The sequence below is a fragment of the Melospiza melodia genome, chromosome 2 (assembly GCF_035770615.1).
Source record: "Melospiza melodia melodia isolate bMelMel2 chromosome 2, bMelMel2.pri, whole genome shotgun sequence".
NCBI classification, from domain to species: domain Eukaryota; kingdom Metazoa; phylum Chordata; class Aves; order Passeriformes; family Passerellidae; genus Melospiza; species Melospiza melodia.
In genome coordinates, this window is record NC_086195.1 from 102,965,795 (window position 1) to 102,980,582 (window position 14,788).

The 14,788-nt window shown below is 36.3% G+C and overlaps 1 protein-coding gene across 15 annotated transcripts in view; it reads right to left on the reverse strand.

Moving 5' to 3' along the window:
• MYCBP2 (MYC binding protein 2) overlaps positions 1–14,788 on the reverse strand; it is a 172,972-nt gene that overhangs the window by 23,792 nt on the left and 134,392 nt on the right. For 10 of the 15 annotated variants that reach the window (XM_063149485.1, XM_063149480.1, XM_063149492.1 and 7 more), the window contains 6 exons: positions 9,269–9,370; positions 4,917–6,563; positions 3,851–4,020; positions 2,867–3,111; positions 2,018–2,185; positions 207–364 (listed from right to left, as the gene is read on the reverse strand). In XM_063149485.1, coding sequence (XP_063005555.1) covers positions 207–364; positions 2,018–2,185; positions 2,867–3,111; positions 3,851–4,020; positions 4,917–6,563; positions 9,269–9,370 — 2,490 coding nt within the window. The remainder of the gene's footprint in view (positions 1–206; positions 365–2,017; positions 2,186–2,866; positions 3,112–3,850; positions 4,021–4,916; positions 6,564–9,268; positions 9,371–14,788) is intronic. The other 5 variants (XM_063149479.1, XM_063149491.1, XM_063149494.1 and 2 more) reach the window with 1 other exon arrangement.

A 14,788-nucleotide genomic window follows, 5' to 3' on the forward strand; every position in this document is an offset into this window, starting at 1 on the left:
CACTACAAATTTTAGAATTACACTAAATCCTAATCCAAGTTTAGGCTAATTCTGTGCCGATTACCAAACACCTGTTTACTATTATTTTGTTTAATTACTAAAAAGTCACTACACGTATTTATAAAATATATATTTGTCTACAGTTTCTGAGAAGAATTGCAAATCCTTGAATCATTTTTCCCTGCTTCTGATGTCTGTGCTCTTACCTGCATCTCCACTGTTGACTCGCCTCCTGGGGATTGCTTTTACACGTGCTGGCAGAATTGAGTGCTGTTTGTCATATTCTGATGCAACAACTGAATATGATCTTTGAAAGACTGTGCGCTTTGCAAGGTCTGTGTCTGTGATTGGACTGGTTTCCAAACTACGAAGAAATCAGTGAAGTAACACACTCATTAGCAAATATACACAGTGTATCTGAATTATACACCAATAATTAATAAAGATACATGCATTTCATAATCATAATGTTACTACTGCATGAAACTTTGTCTTATGTACCTAAGAACTGTTTAAATGCTGGAAAAGAAGGATCACATATTAGAATTACACATGGTGAAAAAGCATGCAAGTGCTTTATAAACAAATGTAATGATGAACATGATGAGTTCCAAGAATTTAGGTATTTCTTTTAGAGAAATACAAACATTCAGATCATGCCTAATTTGAAGTTTCAGACCAAACTTCTCCTGAGAATGCATGTGAAAACATCTATGAAGTGAATTTTTAATAGCAAGCCAACTGAAATTAAGAACTTTATGTGAAGTAATCATTTCTAACATCATTAGCCTTAAAGTCAAATTTGAATTGCTACGGCTATACCTCTGACATGTTTTGCTCCTTACCTTCAGTGGACTTCTTACAGTCTGCAGAAGGACTCCCAGCTTATGCTGTCCCTACAGGCCTCAGGAGACCATGATGTCCACAGTTTTAATAAAGGAATATACCAATACGATGCACTCTTAAGGAGTTTTGTTAGAAAAGTTCTAGTTCTGAAAAGACTACATTATAGATTGTAGTATTCCAATAAACTAATTGTGCAGTCAGTATGACATACAACAAATTGAAATAAAAACAGATTAAAAGCAAATTTTCTCTTCATTACATCCTCACTATAATGAGGAATCATTGACATCTGAGAACACTGAGCATCTAAGTAGATTCTGAACTATTATTAATATTAAGAGCCATTTTTCCCCTGGTGAAACAAAAATTTTTATACCTTCTTGAATTAGATCAGAGTAACATTACATGACAAGGAAGTAGCTTAACTTGACAGAAATCATCAAGCACTCTTGGTCCTAGACAGCACTGTCATTTCTTCTGTGACATTTTTATGTCCCACAGAACAAAGCAGCAGCATTTGCTTTGAAAAGTGTAAGGCAATGAAATTTCCTCCTGTTCAAGCTTCCCTTCAGAATGAAATCCTGAAAGAACAACAGCTACTTCCTTTCAAAAAGCCTGCACTCAATCAGTTGTGGTAAAAGACAGATATAGAGTCAAAAAAACCTGCTACATTTTCAAAGAGTTTGCAACAGTTACAGTCCTTGGATTATTGATCTTTAGATCACTTCTTCAGTTCTGTAGATTCTTGAGAATTTTTCTCTATGGGGAAATAAGCAGGCCTGAAGTAGAGGCTATGGATAAATTTCCCTGTATGCTAAGAGTCCTTATCAACAAATTTTTTTTGTATTTGGGTTGTAAACCCAGGATCTTTCTAGAGCGAAGTAATTGAATTACAGTAAAAAGTTTCAGTTCTGATTTGTATATTCCTTGCATATTTACATATTCAAACATACTTCACTGCTAACACTTGAAAATACATCTGATATGCTATAATCCACTGAAAATTTCCTAACTACAACTTCATAGGCTTTTGGCTTTTATGCTGCCATTTCAGAAACTGATCTGATAGTTTAGCTTCTTAACTGCAGCAATGTTTTCCTTTTTTTTTTTAATTTGTGTTATGTTACTGCTTTAACATTTGTATGCAGCACCTAGAATTACAAGGAAGTACCTTGGGGGCATAGATTTCATGTTACTCTCTGGCTCTTCAAAGACATTCGGGCTTGCGTCAGGCGTAACGGAGATGTACGGCGCAGGTACTGAAGTTGACCGCAAGTATCTCATCTCATCCTGGAACAGGTTGTCATCCTGGTACCCAACAAAATTTTCATGATGATGCCTACACCAAATGAGATTTTAAAATCAGAATCAGGATTAAAAAATGCTGAAAGACACACACACAGATTGCTTTCTGATACACTTTATCAGCCAATGCTAGTCATTTACTCTTCACCTATTAATGCTTTTAAGCTGGTAATGACTTAAAAGTATTAATGGAAGACAGAGTGGCATTCCCAACCAAGAGGTACTGGGAGGATCACCTTTTTCTATCTTTTAGCATTTTCATCAGGTATTTCCAGAATGTATCTTAGGTCCAAAAGTCTACCCAACATAAGCATGAGACACTACAGTGAAATTTACTTAGAATTTACAAGAAAGCCCAAGTCTTCTGGTTTCCTTTTTATTATTTTTAACAGTGAAGAGAAAAAAGTAGCACATATGTCTGCTACTAACACACTAAGTTAAACTCTTTGGGAAATTCCAAATTCTTTGGACAGATACGGAACTGTTATAAAATATTTAGCATCTGAAAACTACTTAGGGCGTATTTGACTCTAGGAGAAAATACAATCTAAAAGATTGAACAGGATCATGGATCAAAACAGACAGAAAAAACATCATGAAGAACCAGGAAAGTGTCTTTCTAGATAAGCTTTAGTTTAGTTTATTCATGCATTTTTATCCGATACTCTGCACAGATGAGTGTTAAAATTAATATTCATACATGTCCTTTAATTACCTTGCTAATGTCTGTAGATAGAGACATGGCATCTTAATGGGAAAGTCTTCAGAAATTCCTTCTTTTAGACTGGGAAGTTGAGATTGGAATGCTTTTGCAGGGTTATAGCAGAGGATACTGGGCTCAGCAGCACTACTCAGCGACAGTAAATACAGTGCATTGGCTTTAATCACTTGATGAGCTTCCATAGTTGGCAAGGCACGAGGTGTCTTAACTTGCATTGGTTTTCTCCTAGATTGCTTAATCTAGATAGATTTAAATAAGGCATAATTAAATCCACCACAGGAAAACCTGATGACCTATCTCATAATAGAGCTGCTGAATTCTACCTGTTGTAAAATGCCTCCTATGATGAAACACATTTCTATTACTTTCCTTTGCAAACATTTAATAGTTCGATAGATCTGACACTTGTCTCAAGATTAATTTTATGTGCAAATAGTTTCAAAAAATTTAGATTAAAAATAAAGTTAAATTAGCACCATTAACATCAACATATTTGCATACTTTGAGCAAGATTTTGAAATTAGTCCTTGAAGACCACTACAAGAAAAACACCTTTTGTACTATTCCCATTAAAAACTCCTCTAATGGCATCTTGTATGCAAAGATCTGGATTATTAGGATCATTAAAAAAACTTCAAACATGAAGTTAAAACAGCCCTCATTTTAGCAAACAAATAAAACCATTCAAAATTAAATAAACTGACAGATGCTAACAAAACTACTACATTCAATCCTGTGGTTATACAGGGATATTAAAATAAAATTACTTTACAAATTTGAGCACACTATCATCTGAAGGAAAGAAAACCTGTCAGAAGCCAGTGACATTTCTCTTTTATTATCTTAAACCTAACAATGAGGATAAGAGGCTATTCCCAAATTATGAAGTTCCAAATTTATTCAACTAGCCCTTCTTTTCAAGTTGTGAACACAGCACTACTAAGCAGACAGAAAGTTAAACACAAGAGCTGAAAATACCTTCTCTCTTGCTGCTGCTTGCTTTTCACGGAGGTACTTTTCTCTGCACCGATCGCACACCAGATACCACGTGCTCCCTCCGATGCCACCATCACCACAATTGCCAGCCCATCCTCCACAGAAGTGCCCAATGCTGTTGTACCCTTGGCCACCGGCATAGCGGCCACAGCCTGCATGGGGGAAAGGTGAGAACAACTGATTCCAAATGCAGGATTCTTACTCTATTATTTATTGCTCTAAAAGAGGGATGAAGAGGGGAGAAAGGAAGGTGCTTGTCTTTTCCCAGCCTGATTTTCTACTTTTCTGTGTGTCTGAATTGGTTACAAAACAAGGTTCTTGTCTGTTCTTGTCCATGTATCTCACCACTATCTAAAGAATTCAAATGTCGTTTTCAAGTTTTATAAAGAACTTATCCAAAGCATGAACAGATCCCCATTTAGACAGCTAAGTTATAGTTAAGGTGAGTATTCTAAGTTTGCCAACAATATCTGTAATTTAACAAACACAAAAATCTTGCTTCCTAGCTAACAAAGCTTAAGAAGGAATGGAGGGTATTCTTTTGCTGATTAGAGTTTCTCAGAAAGATTCAGGACTTTAACTTTGCACACACAGCGCTAAAAAAAAAGTAAAGAACAACAAGTACATAAAAATATTAAGTCATTGATACCCAGTACTGACACAGTAGACAGAAGTTTCCTACTCTTGACAGTAGAGCAGTTAACAGAAAACTTCTGTCAATGTAGAAACTCTAACTGACCAATCTCATTTTTTATTTCAGCACAGCTTCAAATCCTGAAGTGTAAAACACAGCATGTTTCTGAAGAGCTACTGTAAAGTCAGAGCATTATTTTGACCTTGTTTCAAACAACTTGGAAACTTAAGATCCCTAACTACTTAAAATTATACACAAAGATGTGCAACTGATCTGTACACAAGCATAACTTTTAATTTAGTGTATATAACTGAAAGCATAGCCTGACATTTTCCTAACAGCAACTAACACCAAAGCATGTGTGTGAAATATACTTTATGGATGGACATGGGAATTAAAAATATGGAGTCTTACCTGGATGAGCTTGTCTCATGTGGTAAGTCACTGGATATGGATGGGATTCTCCACACAACTCACAGATGGTATCTTTTTCCGGTCCTCCCACTGCAAGCTGGGCCATCTCACCAAAAAGATTTCCCCTTGGCCTAGTTTCAACTTTTTCTTTTTTCTTTTTCTCCTTTTTGGCTTTCTTGTTATCTTTGTCACTTTCCTTCTTCTTTAAGACTGCACAAGATCCAGGACTTGGAAAAATCATGTTTTGGGAAGCTGCTTTAATAGTTGCTAAAGAAATATCTTCCCAGAAAGCTACTAAGTGCTGCAGTGTTAATGGAAGAGGAGACTTGGATTTCATTGTGTGATGACTGGATGTTTCAAAGGAGGTAGTTTCATTTTTTCCATCCTCACACTTTTCATGCAGAGGCGGTTCTTTTAACATTGAGAGGACTTTGTTTTTATTGATGCTACCCATTTTAGATATATCTGGTCCGTGAGGTGAGATGTTGAACATGTTAAGAGCAGATGATATTTCCAAGGAATGTCTATTTTTCAACTTGGTTTCTTTTTCCTCTGCAGGTTGTTGAGTAAGACTGCTTCGTATAGGTGCATGCTCTTTGGACAGTTCTGGATTAAACTTCAAGAAAGATGAGCATGCCATGGCATCATGAACTATTCCTTCATGCCAAAGAAATGCGGCAAATACGGCTCGAGCACATTCTGCAACAGAAGGTGACATTGCTTGCTTGGCAGGCTCTATGGGCTTTGATCCATCTCCTTTGAAAAGGAAGTTCGATTTTTCCTTTTTGGGTCTTGTGTGCCTGCCAGCACATTTACGGCTCACTTTTGGAGATGCTCTCATGTCTTGCTCATCCTTCAGTGGTGCTTTTCCAATGCTGAAATGAACTTTATTAGAACCATCGTCCAGACTTCTGAATTCGGTGTTGTCTTCACAGGTGGTATCTGTAATGCTGTCAGTCTTTAAAGTACTCGAAGTACAGACTTCAACTACCTCACTGTGAAGATTTTCTTGTACGACATGAGGGGAAGGAGCTCTATTTTCAGTTTCTGGTGCAGATTTTCCATCTTTTGTAGTAATTTTTGGTTTGGGTGAAGTGGACCTCCCCCTTAAGGGTTCTGTTAGTGGCACTTTCTTTTTGCGAAGCGTGTCTGGATCTAACGTGTAAGAATCTGATTTGGAGCGTTCTCGAGGAGGATCAAGCTTTGTTTTTACAGGGGATGAAGCTTTCTGAGGTAGAGTTGTTTTGTCATTGGGTGACGAGGATCGTGGAGAACTAGCACCAGATCTAATGCCTGTAAGTGTCTTTGTCTTTGGAGAAGTTGACCGGGTTCCTGGCCCCGGAGATTCAGCTCTCAGGCCAGGAGTTGTTCTTCCATCAGTTTTTAGTGTTTGCAGAGTGTTATGATTTGGTGACAAAGACCTGCTGTGCGAGTCTGAGCGCAACTTTGCGGCATCTGATTTCAGCATCAGGCATTCACTGGCCGATAAGCCGTCGGTATTTCTGGGCTTCTTCTGCTCGGCAGTGGCTCGGTTCATTCGCACGTCAAGCTTGGGTGACCTGCAGTCAGCTCTGTGCTTGGATGCCATGTCTGATTTTCCTGCTGGAGAAATCGGTCTAGCAGCTCCTGTGAAATTCATTCGGTCACCTGCATAATGTTTCATAATTGAATTGTTACATGCTGACAGTGACACCCTCAACAGTACAAAACAAAGACTAAAGACCTGAACACAAGATAAATATCAAACACATGCTTCTGTTCACATCAAAATGAAAGGAAACATGAAGGGATCTTTTTCACCCTAGAATACTTTTGATACGTTTCTTTTCCCAAAGATACACAGAAACAAGCGTTAGGAAGTTTTTACAAAGAAAACACTACTAGGGAGGTTATCAAAAGGCACAGCTCACTCTTTCTACAAAACACACAATTTATATCCTTAGGTGAAATTCCAGAGTTAACTAAGTTTACCACAGCTGCGACAGAAACCAGGGACTATTTATCTGCTATCTCAATGTGTGACAGGCTGACCGCATCAGGAGACTTGAACAGAGCTCAAATGTATTGCCAGATTTATTTTCTTCAATGCTCAAAAGCCAGGAATTGTAGGAAATAAACACTTAGTAAGGCAAATTGGACAAGAGGCTTTCAAATATGCTCAAGATGACTCAAATGGATAATCTGTGGAATCTACTTTTTCAAATCCAAAATCTACCCCATGTTCAGCTATAAAAACACTTAAACCCCTCCAAAACAAGAAACCCACTTTTTTCAACCACTAAGTTAAACGGCCAGCTCTGGTCAATGATGTCCTCCTATTTCAATGCACTAATTTATTGTTCTATGCACATTGACTTTGTACATACATTAATCTACAGAGCTGTAAGACTACAAGAGCTACAAGAACTACAGGCAGCTTAGTACAGGTACATACAAAACAAGTATATGCAAAAAGTAGCTTATGAAGGCAATCTGCTTCTGATACCTCTGTGAACCAAGTCTGTCTTGTAGAATTATACTCTGAAAATTAATCCAAGCAATATGGAAATTATTGGCAAGCAATGCAGCAGTTAATACAGCTGTCTCTCCATGAATCCTTACTGCAAAATTTTGGATGCAGAGTTAAATCCCTTTGATTTGAATCAAAGGTTTTCATTAATCAAACATGAGAAGTGTTTCCCTAGTAAGCCTGCAGAATTAGGACACAGTACTTAGGAATATTTTTTCTTTTCTAGATATGAAAAAGGTTATTTGCATTTGTCTGGGCTTATTTTTGAGAAAGCAACTACTTGTTAAAAAATAAAGTTTCAATTAATCAAAGAGTATTTGCAAATTTAAGCCTTGATTTCTAATGGGAACAGGATAGACAGTCACCTTTTATCTAGTATCTTCAGTATTAGAAGATGTGAAATCAGTGTCTACTTTCTTATGCATTATGGGATCTGAAGCAACTTCATGAAGTTCTCAATCACCAACCCTTACCCCTACCCTAGAAAATACATAGATGCAATTTTTCCTACTATTATTTCTCACAATATAAAAAACAATCAAGAAAAATTTAGGAAAATTTTGAGCAAAATTTAACAACAAGATGCTTCCTCATGTTGTAAAAAAATTTTATTTGCTATTTCCATATTTAAATACCTTACAATAAAACTAACAGCAAAAGGAAAGAAGTGAAGGATGAATTATATTGGAATATCTAACAAGCCTGAAATTTAGCATACTTTTCTGCCTTTCCAATACATTGCAGAAGTTCATACTTCTAAGAGCAGAGAAGAAATATTGTGTCTATATTCAAGAATAATATATCAAATGTAAGCAAATAGAATATAATGAGAATATAGCAAGTATTTATCATCCTAATCAATTTTGAGAGTCTAATCTGTCTTCATTTTTACAAGTTCTATAATTGTTTTTCACTTGGAAGGGGGAAGTTGGCATAAGAAGGCAAGAAATAACATGGTAAATTGTGGTTTATAAAATGACTGTTCTTGCTAAAAGAAAAAAAAAAGTTTTGCAGTCCAAGCATTTCAGCCATTCCAGCTTAATTATTCACCAGTTTTACTCATGAGTTATTCTGAGATGCTTATTTTGTGATAAATTCTGAAATGCAAATTAGAATTACTTTTATACTCATTTTCCCAGTCTCCCAGATCAGCAAAAACTTAAAGGTTGAAAGTTTCACAGAATGCCTCATAAAAGAGAAAAAAAATGTGAAAAGATGACAATCATTTTAGAGGACATGAAACACTTCAAGCCATTCAGCAAATATCAAATTTGAAGTACATGCATGATTAGCAAATACCAATGAGGAAAACATTCCAGAACAAAACTGCTTATGAAAGGTATAGCCTAATGATGGCTTCCAACAAAAATAGTATCTTGTTTTTTAAGAAAACAAAGGTTTGCACATAGAGAAATAATCCTAAGCAGCATTCAGGTGTATCAGCACAAAAAGAAAAATCTCCCAAAGGAAAAAGTGCATAAAACAGCAAGCTGCTTTGTCTGTAAGCAAGAAAAAATTCCCAGATCTTATTTCCTGTTTCTTCTTATATACTTTTGCCTATTGTTTGAAAACAGCTGTAATTAGACCAACAGTCACTTTCCGTTTTACAAAGCAGAGACAGGTAGATTGTGTATCATGGAGTTGCTGCAACTCAGGAAGGCAACACTGAATGATTACATCAGATGAGCTCCCAACAAATACCAAACTTGAACATTCGCTTTCAAAACATTATTTTCTTACATGATTGAAATGAAAATGCATGGAAGGAGAAAGAAACACAAACCCAAAACACTTTGCAGGTAAAGAATCTGAATAACCTTGCTATGTTGGCATGCATACCCACCCTTCAGTTTGTGAGAGAGGGATGAAATAGCAGAGGCAGGCCCAGCTACATCACTACTTTTGTAAATACGCTCACGAGAAGCAAGGCAGCAGGATGGAGTTTCTACAGTGGAAAACAGTTGCACAGAAGCAGCACAGATTCAATGGAAAAGCAGCAGAGATAAAAACAATAGCATTTCAAATGATATGCATCTTCTTTGTTATGTACTTTGAATTCCTACATTAGTTTTAAATGACAGACAGTTTGTATAGGAATGCAGTAAATCAGCTTCATTGATCTAAAAATGCTGCAATTTCAATCTTAGTTTTTAAGATCTAAAAATGTAATATATGAGGGCTAGCCAATGACAGTTATGGTTTATTATAAAAATCAGCAGTGTCTAGTTTTGAACTGAAGCTGGGTTTGAGATGTTAACATTTAATCTGTAAGTTCAGAAATTAATTATTTAGAATTTCAATATGGTCTTCCAGATGATCAATTTACACATCCTTTAGTGAAAATTAGAGGACATCTAATTTAGTTTTGGAGTCTTGCTAATCACTGGAAAGAATGAAAAAAAATACATTAAACACACCAAAACTCTCTTTTCAGAAGTGATTGCACCTCATTAATGTAATGTTTTGAAAAACTTCACTTATGTAATGTGAAGTTCCTCAATACAAGAAACCTAACTAGTAGTAGATGAATGTCTACCCAACAGTATACAGATGAAAAAAAACCTGTATCAGGTCTTAAAAATAATTTTGATTCAAGAAAAATTCTGATGTCATCCAAGATAATTTCAGTACAGTGTACTGACATCAAATCTGTTAGAAATACAACTCCACAAAAATAAAACTTGGGGATAAATAATAGGGAGTTTTCATTTCAGTCTATAATTTTTTTTCTGGTTTTAAGTCCTATTCCTTCCTTTGGAAAAAAAAAAGTGTACAATTCTTACTGAAGTAATAATGGTAAAGAGAATGTGCATGTTACAAGATACTGTTTTAGATAGACCCTTTTGTATAAATGGAGTAAGGGAATTGTATTGAAAATAATTATTTCAATTCCTACACTGTTTAAGACACCTTTTTGTTCTGGTAATACATTTACTAATTTGTACACTCAACAAGCCTGCTACCTTATGCAATGAGCTATGGTTCCAGAAACTCTGCAATGAGAAGGTGTTCAGACATTTGAAGTAAGAATTTCATTCTCTAAAAAAGGAAATGACTCCTTAATTTTTCAATACAGTATTAACACAGATTTAACACCAGTATTACCTACTTATGATACCAATAACAACTATATAGCTTCTGAGCAACAGGATGTCACTCTGTCAATTTTTAAAGGTAAAAGGCAGACAAACATTAGGAGCACAAAACAGCAGTAGCAGCAAACCTAAAAATGTCAATTTGATACAATAGCATCCCACAAATAATGAAAGGAAAATTTTTACAAAATCCACTTTCAGGAATGCACATTTATACTTCATTCTTTCACTCTGTCTCTGAGAACACTTACATTTTACAATACTGTAATCTAGTGTTGAATGATGCACTACTGCTATTAAATTGTTTCAAGGGGACTGTGGGTGCAGCAGTATAACTGGAAAGCCTCAGGGACCAACATTTTGATCAGAACTCCCTCTTCTTCAAACATCCTCAAAGACTACAAAGACTTGAAATACAAGGCAGGCAAGGCTGTCTCACGAGCCATTCAAATATGACAGTGTGCCTTTAGTCATGCTCTTTCCTTCATCATGGAAACACCTCCAGCTTGAAAAGCCACCCAATATGGAGACATAAGAGGCAATTCAATTTCAATGGCAGGATTGAAATTTCAACAGCTGTGCCTACTTCCTCTGAGGAAACCTAGGAAGCAAGACATACCACTAACTGGCTCATGTGAGTCTTCTCTAAGCAAACTCTGTAACCATCATGTAAAGTGCCACTGGAAAATGGAGTTAGCTTCAAGTTTCTTCTGAAATGCCACTGCTTTTCTGCATCATGGTGAATGAAAGCACTGACCTGCCTTTGCTGTGCTGCCTGAGTAATGGATGCCTCTTAAAGATAATGTACTCTTCTTTCACTCACTTTTACTGACATGGAAACTACAATACAGCTGTCAGTTCAATCTCCTCAAGCACTGCAATCAACATATCTTTCTTCACCTCCTGAAAATGCCAAATGTCATAGTAACAGCAGGACTAGGACTTTTTTAGAAATTATTTTTCCATGAATAAAAGAATGCACTGAATTAAAAAAAAGCTTGAATATTAAAAAGAAAAATGTATTTAGTATGGTTAAAGTGGGGATTAGAGTGAATGAATTAAAGCAAAACCTGAAATATGCTATAATGAGAAAAATATTAGCAATATTCTATACCAATGGTGGGGCTTGGAACACTAACACTTGAGCCACATAAGTGTATTAACTGAAAGAAATGTTCCTGTCCAGGAAAGGTACACAAAAAAAAAGAAATCTATGCTTTTCCAATTTGTAACTACAACTTCTGAAGATGTGCTATAAAGAGATTTGTTCTAAAAAAACACCTGAAACAATTTGTACTCTTTTTCCAGCCTTTACCATACCAGCCCTCCAAGGATGGTTTTGGATTGACCTGGCCAAATGTATGTTTCATATGTACCCTTGCCTACAGAACCTGAAAAGCCTAGGTTATGGGACCATTTAATTCAGCTCAAATTTTCAGGAATGATAACCTTGGCAATATCAAGGTATCATTATTTTTAATTTTTAAATTATGAAAAAACAATTAGATAAGTTGTCATTGGTTTAACTGATGATTAAATCACACACAGAAGAGATCACCATGCCTGGTTGAGAAGATTCTCTCCATTTTACTGAGACACTACCAAGAAGCACATCTTATGTGCTCCATATGTGTGCTGGTCTTTTGTGCCCCCTCTACAGTTTTAGAAAATGCAGACAGAAGCACTGTGGCTCTAAATGCAATTTCACCAGCGCCTAGTTGGGAAAGGAACAAAACCAAAAAGAAACTGATCACACAATACTGAAAGGATGTATAGAAGAACTCCTGACAAGAATGGCAGGAGCCGATGATGGATGGTTGGACTGCAGCTCTGCAGCACAGACTGCAAAGGAAGCAGGTGACAGGACACTGTATTGAACAGCAGCTCAGCACTGCAGCTTCTGCCTGCACAGGAAGAAGTACCCCAAACAAGCTGCATGGCTGCTGGGAGGGAGAGAAGTTAACATATCAGAAATCATGGGGGTCAAAAGCTTTTTAACCCAGAAATCCATCCCTCATTTGCAGTATCAACTCAGGTGTGAGGAAACATGGCATAGAGGTCTAACACTGGTGACTGCAAAGTCTCACACTTCCCTCCTTAACTTCACAGCTCAGCAGCCAATCATCAAATTTTGGTAACTGATGCTGGACAACACGCCAAGATCCTGTGACTCACACTTGCCACATCTAAGGAGATTTATAACCTAGCATGTATTGCTGAATATTGAGAAACTAGATCTTCCATGACCCTCTAGGCTTCCTCACTTCCCCTACAATCAGAACTCAACAGAAATTTGAGTATTCTCTGCTTTTAGCAAAGTTTGTTGACAAATAAATCAAACAACCAGTAATAATCTTGTGGGTATGGCAGTTTGCAGTCACAAGCAAATCTGTTACTGATCATCTTACAGGCTTCTCAGAAGCAAGCAGGCTGCAGCAATTACAGACTGTTTTGATCAAATATCCAAGGAAGAAACATACATAAACTTGTGATCTTACTGGAAAAAAATTCTTGCTAAGGCTCCAAGTCAATACAGATGTTCCTGTACTCTAAGGTAGGTTTCGCCAGCTCTTCTACCTTGTCTGAACTTCTAGTTGCACACAAGACTAACAAAGAATTAAAATAAATGGCAAGAGTACCTCAATTTTGTCTGTCCTTGTAAAAAGAAAAGAATCTCTTGTATAACTATGTCTGAAAAGTAGCAAAGGAATTAAGCAGGACAGAACAAATCGGCCCTTCACAGATTTCTAGCAAGTAACACAAAACTGAGTAACAGTTTCCCTTTTGCTTTTCCTAATATCCCTTCTGCAACAAATTCTTTTGTATAACACAGAGTGCTGTTGCCACTCATTTACGATGTGAAAGGAGCAACAGAGGCACTTTTAATTTCCTCAAGCATTGTATCTCAGGAGGTGATTGTCCTAAACTGTAGTATTTCTGAAAAAAACAACCAGACACTGTGTTGGAGGATAAAAGGTTGTGACAAATCCTTTCCTTCTTTCTTAAGTGAATTTGCAAACCAAACCTCAAGGACAGAAAAAGCTCCTAAAAAACAGATACCTACAAACACCTCTAAGGAAACCTATAATCTCTCACCAGCACAAAGTATGTTTATATCAGGTCAAGATTTTTCATCCTATTATAAAAATCTAAATAAAGGAAATAATTCTAGAGGGCATTCAGCAGTATCCTAGCTTTCCTCAGAATTATGCCAAACCAAATTTCTCCCCAGAGATAGAGATATTTGAGGAAGAACAGAAAATGTAAACAGTAGACTGAACTATTTAGGCGGACTTGCAGTCAAGATTGGCATTTAGTATATAACATCTGCAGACAGGAAAATCTGGGCTGGCACAACTTCTTTCAACTATTAGACTATCATTAGTCCATTTAGTAAAACAGTATACTGACTATAAGCATTCATTTTAATTGTAAAATCTAACTTTACTGCAGGAAGCACTTAAGGATGGAGCACGTGACTGGAAACTAAAACTAAGCATGTCTAGGGCAAAAACTCAATTGACTTGATATGGACTAAAGATGTGTTGTTTAGTGGATTTGACTTTTAATTACATGTTTGCTAACAGGAGGCTATAAAGTGATTTAGAATTAATTAATTAAAATTGCATACTTAAAATTAGTTTCTGTTACTGAAAGTTCTAATATAACTGCATAAAACTTTTAAATGAACAAGTATATTGATATAGTCTTACAGGCACCCCTGACTATGTGCTGAATTTGGATGTACTTGCAAATGGAGGATGAACAAGTTTGCAGAAGTCTAAGGAAATTTAAACAAGAAATCTCCCATGCTATTCTTAAAAGTTTGTGAAAACAAAAACATTAGTATTTCTCTCCTTTATGAATAATTTACATTATCTGCATCAAACCTGACACTGGATAATAAACTGCTTAAAAAAAAGTCTTTGTATCAAATCACAGTCAGTGACCAGTACACCAGTTCAGGCTGACAATTTTTTCCCTTCTGGAAGGGCAATTCACCAAAATGTTTGAGACCTTGTACTAAGCTAAGATCCCAGATCAGACACAAATTCAAAAAAATTTCCCAGTTTCATCATTTTATTATTTGGTAGACCACCAGTGCTCCTCCCCTACCTGACAAAAAAAGGCTTCCATTTGAATTGTATGCTTACTAAAACACAAAACATGGATGTACCTTACTGAATACAGTTTATCTACACATCTTGGACAGAGAATCCATTGAGCAAGATCTTGTTGGGCAATCAAAAACGATGCTTCTGTTTTCA